General features: G+C 37.7%; 1 protein-coding gene across 1 annotated transcript in view; it reads left to right on the top strand.

Annotated features, from left to right (window-relative positions):
* LOC134801056 (uncharacterized) overlaps positions 1-21,143 on the top strand; it is a 101,608-nt gene extending 80,465 nt beyond the window's left edge. The window contains exons 3-4 of the mRNA XM_063773584.1: positions 12,855-12,912; positions 20,763-21,143. Of these exons, the coding sequence (XP_063629654.1) occupies positions 12,855-12,912; positions 20,763-20,881 (177 nt within the window). The 3' untranslated portion in view covers positions 20,882-21,143. The remainder of the gene's footprint in view (positions 1-12,854; positions 12,913-20,762) is intronic.
* Positions 21,144-22,191: the final 1,048 nt, after the last annotated feature.

The raw sequence follows: 22,191 nt of genomic DNA, 5'->3' as shown, positions 1-22,191 counted from the left end.
GCATCATCTTGGGGCGAATGAATGGTAAACGCGCTCAGGGTGGGGCTCGTAAGAGATGGTCTGACGCCATGAAGAAAGCGAGTGGCGGTAGCCTGCACCGTGCAGTCCACATTATGAGATCATAAATACATGATATGGAGAAGTGTATCAGCTTGGGGCGAATGAATGGTAAACGCGCTCAGGGTGGGGCTCGTAAGAGATGGTCTGACGCCATGAAGAAGGCGAGTGGCGGTAGCCTGCACCGTGCAGTCCACATTATGAGATCATCAATGCATGATATGGAGAAGTGTATCATCTTGGGGCGAATGAATGGTAAACGCGCTCAGGGTGAGCCTCGTAAGAGATGGTCTGACGCCATGAAGAAGGCGAGTGGCGGTAGCCTGCACCGTGCAGTCCACTTGGCTTATGACCGCAATCAGTGGAGACATGTTGCATGTGGTCGCGATCCTCAGCATTGAGGGAACGAGGAAGAAGAAGAATGCAATCATCAATATCAAATATATCCAAGGTCAAATATTGTATATCTTTTGTCTATAAATCGCGACACAACTATCACATGCCAAAGGAGCATAGCTCATACACACATAAATACATGGCACACCAAGAGTAAGCGTGCATCTCGCTCGTTTCTTCCCAGACAGAACATATTGTAGAATGTGAAATAATGTAAGATATCTCCTGAGGTATTTTCTTTGCGCTACAACATGGGATTCTTCAAGAAGCAGGTATTCTGCGTTCTCAAGGGCTTGCAACACATATGTAAATGGCTCTTCTGATGTTGCTAATGTCCAAGGGCGACGGTGACCGCTTCCCAATCGGTATCTGCTGGTTTGCTGACTATCATATAAAAAACATGGCCGGTTACAATGAGTAGGTATAAAAAGGTCCATAAATGAGCATTTATAAGCACTATTAAACAGGCTCTTTCCCCAACTCTATTCAATAACTAACTTCTGCTGCCGATATATATCGCCATCCGACTTAGTCAGCCGGCGATAATCGATTACATAATAATCGGATACCGTGTAATCGATTACTGGGTAATCGAGTGATCAATCGGTAAGATTCAATCTGGGTGATATATAGTGGAAAGTTAGTGCTAAATGAAGTGTGTGCTACCAGTCGTACAGTCACCTGCAATAATATGTTACTCTTCGAAGGCCGCAAAAATATGTCACACGCTTTTATGGTTCTACAAATAATATCGTGTCAGATATTTTTGCGAAGCGCTGGGTGGCCTAGCGAAGAGCGTGCGACTTTCAATCCTTAGGTCGCGGGTTCAAACCTCAGCTCGTACCAATGAGTTTTTCGGAACTTATGTAGGTACGAAATATCATTTGATATTTACCATTCGCTTTTCGGTGAAGGTAAGCATCGTGAGGAAACCGGACTAATATCAATAAGGCCTAGTTTACCCTCTGGGGACCCCAGGCTCCCATGAGCCGTGGCAAAATGCCGGGACAACGCGAGGAAGATGATGAGATATTTTTTCGGCCTTCATTGCGTAACATATTATTGCAGGTGACTGTACCATCGCCCACTGTACTGTACATCGGTGGACCATAAGCCTTTTGAAATAAGGTCCACCGATGTACAGTTAAGAGTGTTGCTATTTGTACAAAGTGGAGTTAAAATCCAATTCAAAATATTCTCTTGCCGCTTACCACCAGCTTGGCACTGACATAAACGCTATCGAGAACGTAGCTTACTTTCTATGCATCTCGCTCGTACTCGCATATTAGTGCGAGCGAGATGTATAGAAGATAAATATAAGTATTATATATAGTGCTAATAGTATAGAAACGACAGTACAGTCAGCAGGGACGTAGCCGTGTAAATACGGCGCTGGCTTAATCCGTTTATTTAATTATTAGTTCTGAACCTTAGGCAATGAGATTCTTCGATTTTGGCCACACACGGATGTCGGAAATATCTTCACAGCGACGGGATATGATCTTACGGATATTACGATCGGCCGCCGACATATAGACAAAACTCTCGGTGCAACTGACTAGTCATTTTGACACGTCGGATAGAACATTTTAATCTTGCAAAAATAGAGACAGGACAGGCCACTCGTAACATCATTAATTATGTCCAGGTATTCTGTAACATGAAAAAAGTGGACACGTTATAATCACGCCACTCGCGGCCATGTCACGACAAGTCTAACTAGACGAGAAATGAGTTTTTACGCGGTTTTCCCGTTCTGCATTCCCGTTTTTCAAAATGCAATATGCAGCTTGTTAAGTGTAAGACCCCAACCCACTAAAGTCGTTACTTGAAATAAAACCACTATCCCAGCTTAGTGCATTCTCCTGTACTTGCCACCCTTATTATAAAGTCTTATGTTTATAGCAATAACGTGGCGCTTACGACTATTAAATTAAGGAACGTTGGCACCGTTCTGCTAAAACTAAAAGCCGTAACTTGTTAGTAGATTCAAGGCGCTTATGTCTTTTTGTAACTACACGTTGCGGTCGTCGTGTTTACAAAAGGGTTTAAGTGATTACGAACCTTAAGGCGCTTACGACCTTTAGTGAATGAATGTGGTTAGTGCCTGCTTAACTCTAATGCGGCTTTTAGCTTGAAATTTGGGAACCGGATATGCAAAGGGACTGACAAAGTGAAATGTGTTATTCTGCTGGAGTTTGATGCTTCGTCCGCTGCGGGAGTAAATAAAACATCCAATTTTATTAAAATAATAGTGCAAGACGTGAATTTGTATGTTTTTTGCCTTTTTTATACCTAACCTATATATTCACCTAGAAACATTTGAAAAACCGGCCAAGTGCGAGTCGGACTCGCAAACGAAGGGTTCCGTACCATTATCTATAAAAACGGTCACCCATCCAAGTACTGACCCCGCCCGACGTTGCTTAACTTCGGTCATAAATCACGTTTGTTGTATGGGAGCCCAACTTAAATCTTTATTTCATTCTGTTTTTAGTATTTGTTGTTATAGCGGCAACAGAAATAAATACATCATCTGTGAAAATTTCAACTGTCTAGCTATCACGATTCGTGAGATACAGCCTGGTGACAGACAGACGGACGGACGGACGGACGGACGGACAGCGGAGTCTTAGTAAAAACATCTGAAACCACTCTTGAAGTCACCTACGGCTGCAATACCGCAGACTCGAGTCCATACTGATACTCGGCGCCACACAATAAGGCAAATGACATGTGACATGCAAGCGACGTGCGAGGGAAATGAAACCATATTATAAACCGGACATCATGACATCCAAGACGGACTTCTACACTCTACAGAATAGATGTAGTGCATATTTATTTTCCATCGTATTTTCACGGAAATGTTCGAACGTGTCTCGCTATTTCAGTGAATCTCGTTACAAAAAGTACTGAGGTTGACTGAAGTAGCATTACGAACGTTTCCGAGAAAATACGATAGAAAATAATTATACACTACCTACATCTAATGTTGCAAAGAAATATTCTATCTAGACACTAACTCCCTTATTCATAAACGCGTTACAAACCTCAATTAGCTAATAATCGTTTGTCCTTATCTGTCGTTTTGACTTATGTATTTGTAAGAAAGGGACAAAACATGATTTAACTAAATCAGTCCCGGAAAGTTTTATGAATAAGGGGGATAATTAAATTAAATAGAATATTTTGTACGTCTTCTCAGATTTAACATTAGTTACGGTTTTGATCTCATTTTCGTACAACTTCGAAAATCGCTCGCGCTGATTGGTGTATAGCCCTTCAAGTGGCGCCAGCGAAAACGCGACAAGTAGTCAAGTGGCGGGGCCCCGGTGGGTGGTCAGCGCAGATTAAGAAAATTTTACAAAATCGTCGATTTAAGCTTTTCTATGTTGGAAAGTACATTAAATCACATATTGTTAGAATCAGCGTTATTGATATTTGAATATAGCAATTAAATTATTCTAATGTTTATACATTTGGCCAGACGTAATCAAACTCCGGAAGAATGACAGTTTTCCAGCTTCCTTGTTAAAAATGATTAGCACCATAAAACTAATTGATTATTGGAGGTAATTGCTATTTAATTATCAAAGGAAGACTTTTATCTTTAAGATTTAATCAATAAAAGGGACCTAAGATACAATTTCTTTTACAAAACAACCTCTTAAAAACGAGACTGACCTCGGACTAGGCGGTCGCTCCCGAATCAATGGTCCTCACCAACAAATTTTATACCAAGTGTTTTTGTGTTTCTTATGGTATGCTATCCTTCTCTAACTCGCTACCTAATTTTGGGCGCTAGAAGAGCGTAACTATACTTAAATGCGTTCAATTTCACCCCTAAATACATCAACACCTCATTAACTACTCACTGGTGGATGACAGTTCACTGGTTTTCGCATCGACCATTCACGGGTTGACCGCCACTTGAAGGGATAGAAGCCAATCACTAAGACGATAGTCAACGTAATATCAAAACCAATTCAAAGCCATAACAACTTATTTTTAAATTGGATTCGACTTCCTGTACCCCTAGTTTAAATTTAATTCGACAGCGTGACGTCACGCGTTTGCGTAAGTGTCATTTTGTATGGGATTCTGAGTTTCAAAAACGTCCCGCTTGGCGCGGTGTTCAAAATCCCATACAAAAATAGACATAACGCAAACGCGAACGCTCGTCACCTTATCGAATGAAATTTACACTAGGAGTTCTGGGCTATAACCAAGAAAATCGAAGTTCGCAAATTGCGGGCATCTTTCTCTGTCACTCTTATTACGCCTTCATTGGAGTAAAAGAGAAAGATCCCCGCAATTAGCCAATATCGGTTTTCGCGGTAGCCCCTCTGTTCTATTGCCATCCGCGAGAGGCATAAAATAACTTCGTGCTCGTAGTTACAACTTGTGTGCAAACATGCCCGGAATGCTCGACAGTGTATTATTTCTGCTTCGATAAATCAGTTTTTTCAGACCGATTTCAATAAAAACCGGTGTTCCGTGTCGTACACTGGCGTGCACCAAATTGCTCAGTTGATATTTATCTGTGTTGGTTTACGTTTTTTTATAGTTAGGTTATTGTTGATAATTATGGGGGGTTCGATAGTTTTAATTACGACTAATGCATCTAAAACTAGGTGTTGCAGCAGTTTTTATGTATAAACTATATTTTTTTTTATTACGTTCCCTTGAAGCGAATAATGTACCTACCTACCTCGTTCTATCTAATAATCTTACGACCTTCTTAGAAAAGGTGTGATCTCATCTTAAAGGCCGGCAACGCATTTGTAGCCCTCTGATGTTGCAGGGCGATGGTAATTACTTACCATTAGGCGATGAGTCTGCTCGTTTGCTCCTATACAGGGTGGCTAAAAAATAACTGCATTCCCGTTGCCAGGGAGGTTTTGGGATTATACTGAGCAACTTTTATTATGGGACCAACCCCGAAATCGCGAAAAAAAAATACCCTCCCATAGAAAACAGACTAGCCAAAATGTATGAAAAGGGCAATTTTTTTTCGCGATTTCGGGGTTGGTCCCATAGTAAAAGTTGCTCAGTATAATCCCAAAATCTCCCTGGCAACGGGAATGTAGTTATTTTTTACTCATCCTGTATATAAAAAAAAACCTTTAGCAAAATGACTACTGCTGCTGCTGTATCTAAAATATTTCAACTCGTAAAGTTCCCTTGATTTTTCAGTACTTACCAGGTAATTTACAAAATGATATATTCAGTTGTATTCGAATTATCGAATCAACGGTACTTAATCGCGTATTTAAGTTTTAAGATTTACTCCGACGTTTAAGTCCCGTTGTACAATTTCATAATGTGTAAAAATCGAGAAAGTTTCAATCAGTGTCTATTTGGATTGCTTCGTCGTTTCTTACCTTGATAAAATCTTTGGCAGCAAATAACATTTTATAGGTATTGTAAAAAAATACAGCATTTCGTAATCAAAAGATATCAATCAACAAAACGAACGATAAAAACTTGTCGCAATCATACTCAACGTGATATTGTTATTCATTTTACATCGACCTACATATATTTTATTTGACCGTACAAATTGAAATAAGCAGGTAGGTACTCACTGGGGGTCTCTATTGTATGTATTGTTTGTCCGAATTTTCGTTAGTTATAATTGGTTTTTCTCAGAAACGGGTAACTTTTCAGGATTTCCATAAAACAAACCTAACCTAACCTAACTTATCTACCTATAGAATAACCTTACGAAAATCCTGAAAAGTTAACGGTTTCAGTTTTTTTGGCTAACGATAATATGACAAACAATAGATTATGACTTAAAACTTTATGGGAAACAAATGGACCCCACTCACTGGGTATACTGTCAAAATGTATGTCTTCATAAACCGTCATGACACCCGAGGGTCCCTTTTCTGTTAACTCTTGAGTTACATGCCTGAAGGGACCTTAAGAATGTTTATAGGTTAAGAATATTTTATTTTCTGCCCTAGATAGTAAAGACGAAATATTTACGAAAGTAGGGTTCAAAGAGGTTAAAGTGAGTTTTTAAGAAATATATCTTTTTTTGCAGATAGAAAGCTTTATATCAGCCCTAGAGCTGTTTAAAAGGTGGTAGAGATACTTTATAATTTGTCTTAAAATAACATGCAATAATATACATTTTTTGTGTAATATAAAAAAGCCCTGGCCCAAAAAAAAAATTGTCGTATCGGCGCAAGAAGTTTCAGCTTAATACAAAATTAATTTAGTCAGGGCCTAGTTTTGAAATGAACTTCTAGGGGGAAACACGTATGTATGAACTCATAGATTCAAAAATGAATTTTTAAATCTCATATAATATTTTCAAGATCACTTCATTAGGAACCGAATCAAGATTCGGTCCTTTCAATCATAACAGGGCCTTCTGCGAATACCGAAATTCTCGGGCATCTTTCTCTGTCACTGTAATTAAGCCTTAGCTGGAGGAAAAGAGAAAGATGCCCGCAATTAGCGTTCGTTTTTCGCGGTAGGCCCTCAGTACTTATTATCTTGTCAACTACAACACAACACGAATGATAAACAAACAAATAAATAATATTTATTGACAATATTATTGTCTATTATATAATATTATTATCTATTGACAACCAACAACACAGGACTACACGCAGAAATCATACACTTGAATTGATTGCCGCCCCTAAAGAAAATGAATAGAAAACAAAGCCAGTTATCATAAACATATCCAATATCCATACCCCAGTAATAGAATCACAACAATATTACATCGCATAGAGGGTTCGATAGGCGACAAGTTTGGAACATGAAACTGCTCGTGTCTTGGTCACAGATAGGTACACTTCTTCTTCTTGGTTCTTGGATACAGAAAGTTTGCTTCTCCTTTTACCGCTGTTCCAAGCTGCTGAAAGACCGTTTCGACGTGCGGTGATTATCGATACTTTTCTTTACGAGTGAGTATTTTTTAATATGAAAAATACTCACTGGTAGAAACGACAGCCAGTTATCATCTAATAGGGATGTACTCTGTATTTAAAATAAATTATTTCACATCATGCAGGAAATAAAGCTCAGGAAAAATATTAGAAAAACCTAGACCGTAGTTATCTTCAGACACAATTTTTATTTAATAAATCCGAAAGAACTATAAAAAGTTGGTAACTTGACCGTGACGTCAGTGTTGTGTATTTCCATAGTGGCTAATCGTTTGACATTTCGAAAAAAGAAACTGATTTGACTAAGCAGTCAGCTCCCCTATTATAATTTGCTTGGATTTCGTTTATCCTGTATTTACTGGTATGTATCTTTTTGATAAAGTTTCTTGTACGCGGAAATAGATGATCGTCAGTTGTATTTTCTCCGCTATGTTACTTAATTTGCCTCATAAAAGTCAAGGTAGGTACTGTGAATTCAAGCCGGCCTGCCGGCCTGCCTCATATGGGCCTTTATAACTCCTGTTCGGAAAAATTATATGACTTTATACAAAAAAATCGTGTCCGGACTCGCCTATCCACAGTCTGCCAGCAGCGCATACTGTCCTACTTCGGCCACATAATGAGGAGGGGAGATGAAAGCCTTGAAAAGCTGATCATTGTTGGAAACACGGAGGGCAAACGAAGCCGAGGACGATCTCCAACAAGATGGAGCGATCAATTAAAAGGGGCTCCATCCTCAACCAACTTTTGCTCGGTTGTCAGAGACGCGATGAACAGGCACCGTTGGAGGCAGATCATAAAGACCAGGTGTGGAGCATCCACATCCACCGATGACCACGATCCTCAGTCATGAGGGAGCGACCACAGAGAGAGATACAAAAAAAGGGTCTAAGTCTAATTATTTATGTCATGACGAACACTGCCAAATTAATGGTCGAATTTTTCAAAAAAGTCAAAGTTAATTTACTTACAATTGCGTTTTGCACACAAATTGCCCTAACCGTTGTAATCTGTATCCCACCCCCTGCATTACCCTAACGACATCCCTAATGTATTCAAATTGCGGACCAAACTCGAGATACGTTTGCTGAACGCTGACACCATCAATTAGTGTAAGTAATTGCCCAAGAGTCCCCTGAAGAAGTGTGCTTGAGGTCTGAGGGATTAATTGATGATCTACGCATTAATATGGAGTCAACAAAAAGAGGTAGACCAAGATGGCAATAGTTTATAGACAGACGAGAAAATCTACGGATGACAGATACGACGAAAAATCACTTCATCATTTTCATACATTGTTTATGTTTCGATTGGTGTTTCATAAGGGTTTTCTTTTACATGGTTTAGGTAAACTGTATAAGGATGACTTATACTGGAACGGTCCGGGCTTTCAACACCTAGTTTTTTTATGAAGGGTGATAGGTGATCACATGATGCTTTCTATAGAAAACTGAAGTGCCGGAAGCTTCGGCCCGGACCCGGTCCGTTCTAGCGTCAATTTGTCAATTTCTTGACAGGATCATTGATGGTGATTGATCCTAAGCTCCAAAGATTCTCAAACTAAATGGTAAACTTGGACACGAGCATCCCAAACTTTCGGAAGGCATCCTAAACACGTAGCCTTCAGGGTCAAATAGTTTTCAAGCTATTATTATGAGTATTCAATGAGTTTTTCGGAACTAGTCGCTTTTCGGTGAAGGAAAACATCGTGAAGAAACCGGACTAACCCCAATAAGGCCTAGTTTACCCTCTGGGTTGGAAGCTCAGATGGCAGTCGCTTTCGTAAAAACTAGTGGCTACGCCAATTCTTGAAATTAGTTGCCAAGCGGACCCCAGGCTCCTATGAGCCGTGGCAAAATGCCGGGACAATCAATCAATCAAAAATATTTATTTGCATAAATAAGGGTACAATGGGTGGTATACAAAGTTTTCAGTCTCATTCCTTATTTTACCACAACGCGAGGAAGATGACGAATGAATATCCTGCAAACTGGTATTTTAGTTCATATGAGTTTAGCATGCGAATGCATGTGAGTGAGTACGAGTAGGTGCCGAATTGCGTGTTTTGAAGAGGGAGAAAAAAAGTACTTACTTTGTACATGATTATCCAAAATATTATTACAAATGATCACAAATAACTTATCAGACACCTACATATTATAGATCTTGAAACATTTCTTAAGAATTTACAATTTTATTGAGATTTAGAGACCAAAATGATGTCAAAGAGAAAACAATGTTAAATTAAGAACCGATGAATAAAGCAACTTTTTAACGACTCACTGAAACGAAAGCTAAAGAACTTTCCTAACAGACTCCAACGAAACTTCCAGGCCCATTCGAACTTGCACCTAACATCAAAATTATATTTGAATCATATTGGAATATATCAATTACCTGACATTCGTGCGTTCTTTCGCTCGGCCTTGTTCGTACCTACTTACCTACTACTTGTATTAGTACCTACGAGCGAGACGCCCGCGCGAATGCCAGCTAACTGATTTGATCCCAATATTAATCCAATATTATTTTGATTGTAGCCTGACGTGAGCCAGAGAATGGATCAGCTACACTCTAAGGGCTGATTTAGACGGCGCGCGAACTCGCATGCGATTTTAGTTACATTGCGGACTGTTGGTTACGTCCAATTCAACCGACCGATGAAACGGTACGGAACGGTACCGTATGAAACTCGAATGCAAGTTCTCGCATCGTCTAAATCACCCCTAATAAGTCAATAACGCAAATTAAAAAATTGCCTACTCCAGAGCACAAGTCGCTGTGGCCAAATCGGTCAGCATCATCATCATTATTTTGATATCAGGGGCTAGTTCGAATTGGCCTGTTCAAATTGGATGGTCACGCCGGCAATTTAAAACATTTTTAAAGTTTCATAAACTTTTAATTTTTTAGAGTAGATTAGTGAAATTTTTGGATTTTTGTATCTGCTGACCAAGAAAAGCATTCGTATTTTACAAATTTTCACTAGCTTGTATCGACCGGGATATGAACCGTGATTATCTTTTATATTGTTTTCGAGCTCCCGATATATTTAAGTCCAATGAAACAAACCGCGTGAATCATGCAAAACTGTTTTACAAATTTTGTTTTGATATCGTAACGTAGGTACTTACCAAAATACTTAGCCTAAAGAATTTCAAGTTGAAATTCGTTTTTTGGCCGAAAACCGACGCTGCAGCTATTTTACTGTATATTCAGGAATTACAGTTGTTAAACACTGCACTGAAATAGTTGGAGTTTCGTGAAATATTTGCTTTCAGGGTACTATTTGCTAATTAATTCCATGCTGAAATATTCTCAATGTTGAAGATAAAATAGTTTCCAAGCTATTGTAAGGTACCTAGGTTTAAAAGAACAATCGTACGGGCGTTTCGAAAAATGAAAATTGTAGAGGTACGTAATATGATTTAAAAGTTATCAGTTCAATTAATTACAATCAATTTATTTGAGACATAAATATCCATACGATTGTTAGTAAGTAATTACACATTTACAAGACTTATAAATAGTTATATTTATATCAGATTGAAAGTTTCTGGAATGATACCCCTTTTATATACCTACCTATTTTATTTATGATTTTATAACATATAAAATTTTAATAGGTATCATATGCATCGAAGAAAACATGCGTTAAATGAAATAAATGAAAATTCTTCTATAAACATTATGTCCGTAGCCCAGATTTATACCCTACAATTAATTTTATAAATAAAGTTCAAAATTTGAAAGCAGCCGAGAGTAAAATAAGTTCATATTTTAAAACCCACTATTACACCACCGGGAATAATGCAGTTTCGTAGTTTTTCTTCATTAAAAAGCGAATTAATTTTAATTTATGTTTTGCTTCTCATTCTACTCCAGATCGTGGACGCCAGTGTAAAGTGAGCTCCAGATACGAAACAACTACACTCAATAGCAAAGAAAACGGGTCCCTTTGTCAGTATATTTATTTCTACAAGTGATCCAGATTTGTTTATTTAACGGCTAGGTGAAAACTTTTTATTAATGGTATCAGTCGATCCGGTTTGTTTTGAGGATTAAATATCTGCAAGGGATCCATTGCAAAAAAATGACAGTGAAAGTCTTATGTTCGTACTCTACGCACGAAATGGCTTCATAGGCAGGGTCACTCACTAGGCCAGACCGGTCGTCAAAATGAGATCGAAACCGTAATGCCGCCTGTACACACTCGACGAGAGCCAGACGCCGAGAGTCTCGGCACCGCTCCGATCGGAGAAGCGCGGGACGAAACGAGGAACAGCGAGATGAGAAGGGAGGAGTATGTACACACTCGTTCTCGGCCTGTATCGGGGTGTCTCGACAAGTGTGTACAGCCCGCATAACAAGTTGTTACCTAAATCTGTATCGGGTTCATAATAGGGAGTATTACTGCAATGTTCTGCCGCCAGAGTGCAGCACTAATTTGATTAGTAAACCATAGAGTAACTTAAACAATTAGGCCTCAAACAGTTTTATGTCAAGTTTTCACTATGACATTGATGCATCAAGGCGGTTTGTTTACAGGTGGCCTACCGCGAAACGCAAAATTCGAAATTTCTTTATCTGCCTCTCTATCGATCGAATAGGCAAGAGTGATAGAGAGGTAGAAACCGAACTTTCGATTGTCGTGTTTCACGTTAGGCCATGTGATTGGCCTAGTGACACCCTCTACGCAGTTTTGCGTAATATTCCCTATTAAAGTCTATTTTTTTATTCGGTAGACTGAAATGACATTTCACAGTATGAACATCATCTGTCATTTCATACTATGAAATGTCATTTTAGTCTACCGAATAAAAAATAGACTTTAGGTATTCTGGTTTTTCAGAGCGCTACTCGCTTGCGCTTGTCAAGCAATTGTAATAAAGCCTGAGCTTAGTGTGGTTTGCTTTAGTTAATGATGATAAAGCGAACGTGTCATTTTTGCATGTTTGCGGCCATTATTTTAAATACAGTATATTTCACCCGACTACTAAAAAGGGGCGGTAAATATTTATTTATTTATTGGATATGAATTTAATCTGAATTTATTTGTCAGCAGCAACGTTGCTGGTTGAAGAAATGCCAATTATCGCTGACAGATCATATCGATAACAAATCCAGCCAGCGTATTATGGATGGCTTTATCCATCTTTATCCACGTGATAAAATAACTGTCACTTTTTAACACCGTGGGATAGAAAGTGACGGACACCGTTTTATCACGCTGTCACGTAGACAAGAACTACCATCATATCCGTACAGATCAAATCTCTAACCTGTTTTAGACCTGACCGATTTCGGCCACAGCGACTGTGTACTCTGGAGTAGGGAATTTTTAATTCGCGTTATTAGAGTGTAGCTGATCCACTCTCTGGTGGGCCCTTAGGTGGCTCACGTACCCTGTCTTCTTGCTAAATACTCGAATACCTACTTAATATGGGTAAGATTCCTAATTTGTAAAATGTTTGTTTGTTTCAGAAATATGTGAGCGAGTTGACAGTGGTCCGGGACTGCGTTCCTACTTGCAGTGAAAAAGGTAAATATTTTATTTTCTTTTTCATTATAAAATTTATAGGTAAACCTTTTTGGAAGCGCTGGTGGCCTAGCGGTAAGAGCGTGCGACTTTCAATCCGGAGGTCGCGGGTTCGAACCCCGGCTCGTACCAATGAGTTTTCGGAACTTATGTACGAAATGTCATTTGATATTTGCCAGTCGCTTTTCGGTGAAGGAAAACATCGTGAGGAAACCGGACTAATCCCAATAAGGCCTAGTTTCCCCTCTGGGTTGGAAGGTCAGATGGCAGTCGCTTTCGTAAAAGCTAGTGCCTACGTCAAATCATGGGATTAGTTGTCAAGCGGACCCCAGGCTCCCATGAGCCGTGGCAAAATGCCGGGATAACGCGAGGAAGAAGAAGAAGAAGAATAGGTAAACCTTTTTGGACGGTCACATTCATAGATTACTACCAATACTAAAATGTTTTAAGAACTTAACTTAAACAAATGGAAAGTATATTGAGCATTTCTGAGAAAACTAACGGCCCGATTCGAAATTAAAGATACGCCAAATTTTACGGCTAGATACGATATGGATTAGATGTGTCGATCAGTGTCAAAAGTGACTTTTCTTCAAAAAAAAACGTCACTTTTGTCACTAACTTATCTAATCTATTATCGTATCTAGCCTTAATATTTGACGTATATTAAAGTTTGAATCGGGCCGTATTGTAAAAATACTCCTGCAGGTACCTGTATTACGTAAGCAGTAAATTACGCTAAAAATCCAGTAAAATCCGGTTCAGGAAATATATTCGATTAGACATAAAATCTTTTCCAACCTTGGCTAAATTCTCGTAAAACATAAACACACGTCAGTTCACTTATTTGATTTCCATCAAATCCTGCTCCGCTTATACGCCAATCTATAAAACTATTTGCTCTCGGAATAAAATTTATTCTGGAAAAATGATTTAGATTAGATTTAGATTTCTTTATTTCAAGATGAAAATTACACTATAAATTTGCTACATTCGTCAAAATTATGTTTATCTTCTCATCATGATCGTCAAAAATTACATTATAAATTTAAAATAAAATATAATAAGATTAATAAAATTGTGTCTCCCAATAAGGATCGTTATGTACAAAGAAAAACATGTCAAATAATTGAATATAAACCAAGTTAACATTAAAGCCGATGTCAACATAAATAATTTGTAACTGTCATTAAAATGTCGAATAAAGATAAAAATATCACAAATGAACAAAAGAACAAAATGTCATGTTTAAAATACAAATCAACAATTTAATAACAAATAAAGTCGTGCCACACTCAATTGGGATCGATCTGTCATCACTGACAGGACTATTGTCGCCAATAAGCCTGACATCGTGCTGATAGACCGATCGCAGCGCCGGGCAGTGCTCGCCGACGTCACCATCCCCCATGATGAGAATCTCAGTGAAGGCCGAGAAGGACAAGTCCAGCAAGTACCTAGACTTAGCTCACGAGATTACCGCCATGTGGGATGTTGACTCGACGATCATTGTTCCGATAGTTGTGTCAGCGAACGGTCTCATAGCGAAGAGTCTCGACCAACACCTAGAGAGACTCTCGGGTCAGATGCAGAAGGCGGTAATTTTGGACACGGCGCGTATAGTACGTCGGTTCCTCACTCTGCGGCCCTGACCACCGGCAGCTTGGGCCAAGCCCTGCTGCCGGCGGCAATCTAGGTTAGGTTTTTTATAATGTGTTTATATGTATTTTTTATTGTTTTGTAAGTGTTTTTATATTTTACTTTTATATTCATATTATAAATAACCTAACTTAAGAGGAGAAATAAAATTACATAATTATGTCGTTATAAATTCAATTCCATGTACTCATTTACAGAGTACAGAGGGTTATCCTACAAAAGGTTTCTCAATTTGCGCTTAAATGTTTCGTCACACGGCTCATTTCTCAGATCGGCAGGTAGGTGCTCGTAGTAAGACTCGTGGGTTCTTTCTTGAAAGTGCCATGCGACGGGGAACTGTTCTCAGACGCCCTGCAGCTCGAAGCAGTTTGCCCGGAAAGTTAATGCGTGCAAATTGGGATATATTCTGTCTTACATAATATATATCAGTACATCGAACAGGTATTGTGAGTAATGCAAACTTAATTTTTTTAACGAAGGCTATATTTATTACATAATGAATAAGGTAAAATAAAAGCTCTTGAATAAATATAAAAATAAACCCTAAACACTAAAGCTCTAAGTATTTCAATTCATTTAACTGATAAAAAATAGTTCCAAAACTTTTTAAGTTAACTAGGTTAGTACTGCCTTCATTTATATAAGTAACTACAGTATTTCTAGCTAAATCGGATGCACCCATAAAAAACAGTTGTTTTTTTTGAGTTAATGACATTGACATCGCTTTTTATAGTATTTATACGGTTCGGTATTTGGTGATCAGGTTACAAAATCAAATCAAATATTCTAATCCCGGTAAGCATTCATTTGCAAACTGCAAAGAGAATCCAATCCAAAATGGCGCTTAGTCGAAATGCCAATTGAAATGCATTTGATTATTTGCATAGTATGGCCTGATTTTGGACAAAGCTTATTGTGTGATTCTATTTGTGAAGTGTAGCTTAGCCTATTGCATGAATTTCAATGTTGTTGACATTTAGGAGGCTTGTTGTTACGAATTTTGATTTGCAGTAATCATATGCCTGATGGATAACATCCATATGCATATTGTGCTAAAAGCATTATGGTTGTATGTGTGGAGTGATTAGGCAGATGCTTAAAATAAAAAGATTGGAGAGAAGACCTTATTTTAGGATTTAAATAGCTTTTGTTATTGAAGAATGCCTGGGAAATATTGACCGTCCTTGCTTCATCATCATCATAACTTAAGAGCTTTGCACTTGTCGGTGGAGTAATCGCCAATCATCTCTTTCTTGTGCCAGTCTTTTATTTCCTCATACGACGCATTATTTTTTACTTGTCCAATACAAATTAAATTCTAGTTTTGAATAAAGTTCCAAAAAATAAAAGAAAATTTCAAATTCAAAATCTCACAAATTGTCCTCAGTTAGCTGAGTTGTGTTGTTGCGGGGTTAGACAAATTTGTAAACGGGTACATTCATTATAACAAAAGGTTGCCCTGAAATGTCAAGTGCATCGTTTTCGAACGGCATCCGTCCATCCAAGGTTCTGCATAAAATATAAGGAGCTAAGAGGTCCATTAGTCTAAGCCCGTATTCGTGTTGCTTTCAGTCGAAAATACGAGCTTAGTCTATTGTGACCTGCAATGAATAATTAGTTCTTCAGATCTATTCGGCAATTTAGTTCGCTGTCATTTATTTCATTTTATAGTCTTTGTTGCTGTGAAATGGAATATCAGGACTATTTTAGTGTATATTTCTGATGAGAGGATTTTTTAAGTGTATGTAGTTAAGATCCCATCAACGCGCACACTAGGGCCACTGCTAAATAATCGTGATTATTTAAATTTAACGAAATATATTAAAAAAGGGGGGGCGCTACGTACTGTATTTTGTATTTAAGTACCTTTTGAATAGTACATCAAACTAGTTTTTATGTTGCTGGATTCATCAATCTATGCGTCCAAATTTAAAACGGCCGTTTTTGTTTTGAGTTCGTAAGAGTGACAATAATGATCATATATTACATTTTTTTTTTTTTTTTTTTTTCAATATATGATCATTGTCAAGAGGGCGCTTTTTTCTCATGTATGTGGTGACAGTTCAGTTTAGTATAATTTTTTTTAGTTCCAATGAAATTCTGCAATATGGCGCGTGATCATATATTATTGGTCAGGCTTTAGTTAAGTGTGTACCATGCCTTAATGACCAGACTTTTATTATTAATGAGATAGAGCAAACTCGGATTAAGTATATTCATTTAGGACCAAATTAAAGTATTAAAACTATTTTCAGCTTGCTGGAAATTAATTCCTCCAAATGCTATTTTTGGACCTAATTTGATTGGCATATTAGTTGTCAGAGTCAGATGAATAAAATTTACGTCAATAATTGGTAATTCTTAATAAAAATCAAAAACTTCACTGCTGGGCACACCTCCTCTCAAGCGTGGGAGGGTTTGGGCTGTAGTCGTCACGCTGGCCGAATGCGGGTTGGGGACAAGGGCAACACATATATCTCTGAATTTATTTGCAGATTTTTCTCACGATGTTTTCCTTCACCGACTTTCGTGACTTCAAAATTTGAGGTAAATATCAAATGATAAAGTGTTAGAGCAAAGATTAACAAAAATTAAAATGACTTAAATCTAACTCCGTCTGCGGTATAGAGAGCCCCACAGCCCCCACATCAGTGCAGACTGTGGCGGGATAAAGTGCGATTTAAATAGTTTGCCGCTTCATGGAGACTGGGGCCCTGCTTGGCTTTGCCTCCGAGCGATGGCCGACACACACTGCTGTTAAGAGTTTTATTATCGCCACCTACTTTATTTTATTTTTCTAAGAAGCGATGGCTTAACAAATTTCGCCACAAGTTTTCACCACACGACTAAATATCAACCTTTACAAATCAAATCCAAACGAACGAACGTTATTAAATATTAATTGTTCAAAATCATCACTCTTTCAGTATAGACTTTTAGTCAAGCCGACAAAAACAACTCAAAATCTTTATCATCAGTTTTTTTAACAATAGAGCCTTTAGGAGCTGGTGTTATGAAAACAGTTTATCCATATTGTCGCTTATAGGGTCTTCCAGTTTATTGCTATAATTCATTATTGTCTATTGCTGTTAGAAAATTTGAATTTTTGACCGGCTTAATAGTAACTAACATTCTTTCTTACCGTATGTCCCTTGCCAGCATTTGCGGAATCGGTCCGGATTTGGGGCTCCATTTCTATCAGCCCGAGCTATTGTGACGTCACTCGCAGATGACCAATGGGCGCCAAGTGACCTGGGTATTAAGGTTTATTGAGCTATGACCTAGGACATTCAGCCTTCTGTGTTTATTACCGACAGATCAAACTACAGGAGTCCAAGTTTACGACCGGTAGATTTAATTTTAACAATCTGTTATGTTTTTGAACTGGATTTGATACGACCTTAACCATGGTCTTGGTAGATTAACAATGAGCCATGAAAAGTGGAAAATATTTGGTCCAACGCTGTTGTTTTTAAAACAAAGCATTGAAACATTATATTGAATAAAATTTTGGTAAAATCAGTTTAGCTAAACATAATTCTGGATTCGCTGGTGATTTATTCTTTACTCTGTAGGTATCTCTGTATCTTTACAAAATCACCTGGATCTGTCACTGAACGACCTGACTTTAACCTACATTATTTATTTTGATCATGTAATGTTTTCATCTACCTTCAGTTGAAGGTAGATTTTCTTTTGTAGGCTTAAGGGGCCATTTGAGGGTAGACATTGTTTACTTTTATTTAAATACCTAGAGATACAGACTATAAAATAGGCTTTTTTCCACGAGTAATATTATTTCAAAATAAGATACCTAATAAAATCCTAAAGTAATTCAATCAGTATCACCTTAATATACAAAGGAAACATCTTAAGAATATATATTTCGTATCTTGAAAGATATTCAAATTTAAACGAGTTTACCGACAACGATATCTTGAAAGACATTTCGTCTTTATCTGCATCATTTGTATTCATGTTAAGTTTTAATAAAGCACAGTTAAGAGGTGCGATTTTCAAAACGTAAGTAATTTTGGGATGTCGGGGTGACCTGGACGTGTATAGATATAAATAAATTTTCACCTTATCATTGGTACCGGAGAAAATATGTGAGTCTGGATTGAGGTGGTACGGCCATGTAATGTGACATCCAAAAGAGCACATGACGAGAACAGTGCTTGACATTGAAACCGCACCGAGAGGATGAGGCAGGCCCCGAGACACGTGGACATCTAAAATAAACCAAGATCTAAAGTCAGTCCAATTAGATCCACAGACGACTCAGGAAAGAATGGCCTGGCGAAGATTGATTAGGAGAGCCGACCCCAACTGAAATGGGACAAGGCGAGGACAAAGAAGATTGGTACTGTAAAGAGAGACGACCTAACGGATAGGGCGTCGTCAATAACTAAACATTCTTTCAGGTATTTTTTCACTATTTATCAGCTGCTATACAGACATCCGCTAGTCCGCTACTGATGGCTGCCTCTATAGGAATGCCAGCCCACACACTCTTTCCATCTGACCATGGTATAATAATATACTCCGCCTGGTACTCTATTCCGAGATTCGCGTATGACCTAACTGACACGGGCCTACGTCATCATGCTGTTTACAGGTTCTCAAACTTTAAAATGTGGGAGAATTTTAACCAACGGTGAAAATTATTTTAATGGCATTAATTTTAAGTTCTTCATGTAGAAACATAGTAAAATAAAACAAGTCTAATGTATTAAATTAAACTTTATTTATCTATACAAGACAAACGTTTGAAAAACTAATTCACAGTTACACATTAATTACCAAGCTTACGACGTGAAAAGTTTGGAAAACACTGCGACTGCTGACACTGAGCGAGAAGGAAATAACAATTAACACGCGTTCGACAAGGATGACGGTCAGGGCATGAAGTTATCTAGATCCGAATTGTCAAATGTGACAGCGCTATCCTGTGTTGCCAGTAATGTAAACAGAATTACCCGAACGTCTGAAATTTCTTTCGTGAATCGGAAGATATTACTAACGAATAATTAAAAATGACGTGTTATTGTAAAATTTAAGATAAAATACATATAAATGAAAATTATAAAATTATAAAGAAGTATTTTAACTTATTAACCATAGGTATAATGTAGCCATGTAACATGTTATGTTGAAATAAAGTGGCAATGTTATTGTGACGTAGGCCCGTGTCACTCTGGGAATAGAAGACCATGTTTTATTAGACCATGCATCTGACAGTGACTGCCAGTTCCAAATTTAAATAAATCCACTACCAGTCACCGCCCATCGACAAAGAAGGCTGTCAAGTTGGCAAACCTTTATGGTTGCCGTATTTAAATTACCAGATCGACCTTACTTCAAGTATTGGTTTAATAAAAAGAAAAATGTGTATCAATATTCGGCTTTCCTAAATCGAAATTGTTTCTTAGCATTTTTAGAAAAGCGTAGGTAACATAAGGTAAGCGTAACTCAGGTGGAAATGGAGGAACGCTACTTTCACAAAATTATTTTCTCTTGGAAACGGAAACTGTCGACAGGTGTCATGTCTGAAAATTCATACTTATAGTATTTGAGGGGTAAAAATTCGTTGTAAAAGTTATGCGACATTAGGCTTTATTATTATACACCGTAAATATTATAGCTACATCAAAAGTTTAAAACTTTCGCGTTTTGAACACATATGTATTTGTTCATAAGTTTTTGGGATATTTTATGGTAAATAGAGCCCGTCTAAGCTTACTTTGCTTTTCATCAAATGTCATTAAAAACGTCATATTGACATTAATGCAGAGTTAGCTTGGTCTGACTCTATTTTTAAGTTTTATTTCCTAAGCTAACGACCACATTTATTACATTTTGTTTCCTGGCTTTGTGCCTACTCCTTACTTAATTTTTGTGGCCATTATGTGGCCACTCTTAACTCAATGTTTGTGGTCATTTTGCGGCGACTCTTAATTTAATGTTTGTGGTCTTTTTGTGGCCACTCTTAACTTAAAGGGGCCCACTGATTAACAGTCCGCCGGACGGTATCGGCCTGTCAGTTGTTCGGAACTGTCAAAATTTTGTTCTAATTGACAGGCCGATACCGTCCGGCGGACTGAAAATCAGTGGGCCCCTTTATGTTTGTGGCCACACCTAACTTAATTTTTGTGGTCATTTTGTGGCCACTATTAACTTATTTTTTGTTTCAGAATGGTGGGGCGCCCGCACGTTCTGCTGCGACACTGACGAATGTAATTCGGCGCCGTCGCACACGTCTCTACTAGCCGCCGTGTGCGCAGGAGTGGCCGTGCTGTACGCCGCGCGCTGACCGAACAGCTAAGCCTTTCTGGTGCCACGGCTCAGGTTCAAGCCTTGCGGTACTCAGATCTTAAAATGTGTTACCCTCTAGCCGTCCAGGCATCAACTCTTATCAAAATAAATACTTTGATTTGTTATAATAAAGATTCGAAATAGAATGGAACTGGAGACCTTTTTATAGGCTTCTGGGCGGCTAGAAGTTAAAGTACTTGGCAATTTCTTTGCGCTCATTGGTGTGCGTGACACTGTCGGCCTGATTCTAATTTTAATAAATGTCAATAATTAGATCTTGTTACGACGGTATGGACCGGGTGTGTCAGTGTCTAAAGTGACGTTTCTTTAAACATAAACGTCACTTTTGACACTGACACATCCGATCCATATCGTATCGAGATCTCATTTTTGACATTTATTAAAATTAGAATCTGGCCGTTTGAGTCGTGTTATCAGTCATCTCGCACTGACGGTATTGTTATAATATATCATAATAATACCTGAAACTCGGGTTATATTAGAACTAGGGGGCGAAATTGCCCACTCAGGAAAACCTATTCTATTGATTAAATAAATTTTATGGGTGTGAAATATTTCCCTTTTGGGCTAATATAACCTGAGTTTAGAGTACCTATCAAAATTATTAGATTTTATCTTAAATTAATTATTTTTATCTAGTGTTATAGAAAGCTTAAAGCATGAGTATGAGAAAGTAAAGTTCTTTTATGAAAACAATTTCTTATAAAAGCAATCAGAGCAAGAAATCGGCAAGATCAAAACGAACATTTTTATCTTAATTAGAATTTGAAATAAGTTGGAACCTTTCAAACAAATGAAAGCGGAAATACGTTTCCACGAATAAATTTAATGTTATTAAATGAAAAATCAAGACATATTGAAGAAAAAAAAAACTCTAGAATAGTTTAAATTAAAAAAAAGCTTTTATTTATCAATACCTTATAAACATAAATAGTTCGAAAAATATTAAAAATGATTATAAGTTGAAAGATTCTAAGAAAGGAATATAAAGGTTGATAATTTAGTAAAACCAGAATAAAATTACCATTAATAAGTAAGTATTGTAAAATAATGTAACCAAAAGAACAAAATAAAACGGCACGTATTTAACCGGTCAACTAATTAATCGAATTTGGGTAGTTTACAAAAAAATAGAAATGGCTACTAAAATTAATAGTTTGGCAACAAAAACGGAGCCTTAAAATATATCAATATGAGTTGTATTTTAATGCCGTTACAGCTTTTGATTATTTTTAGGCAGGTACCAAGTATTTATTTGGCAACTGAATTAATATATTGGAGACCAAG

The sequence above is a fragment of the Cydia splendana genome, chromosome 21 (assembly GCF_910591565.1).
Source record: "Cydia splendana chromosome 21, ilCydSple1.2, whole genome shotgun sequence".
In the NCBI taxonomy this organism is placed as follows: Eukaryota; Metazoa; Arthropoda; class Insecta; order Lepidoptera; family Tortricidae; genus Cydia; species Cydia splendana.
Note: the sequence above shows the minus strand (reverse complement) of the source record. Positions and strands in the feature narration are given on the sequence as shown.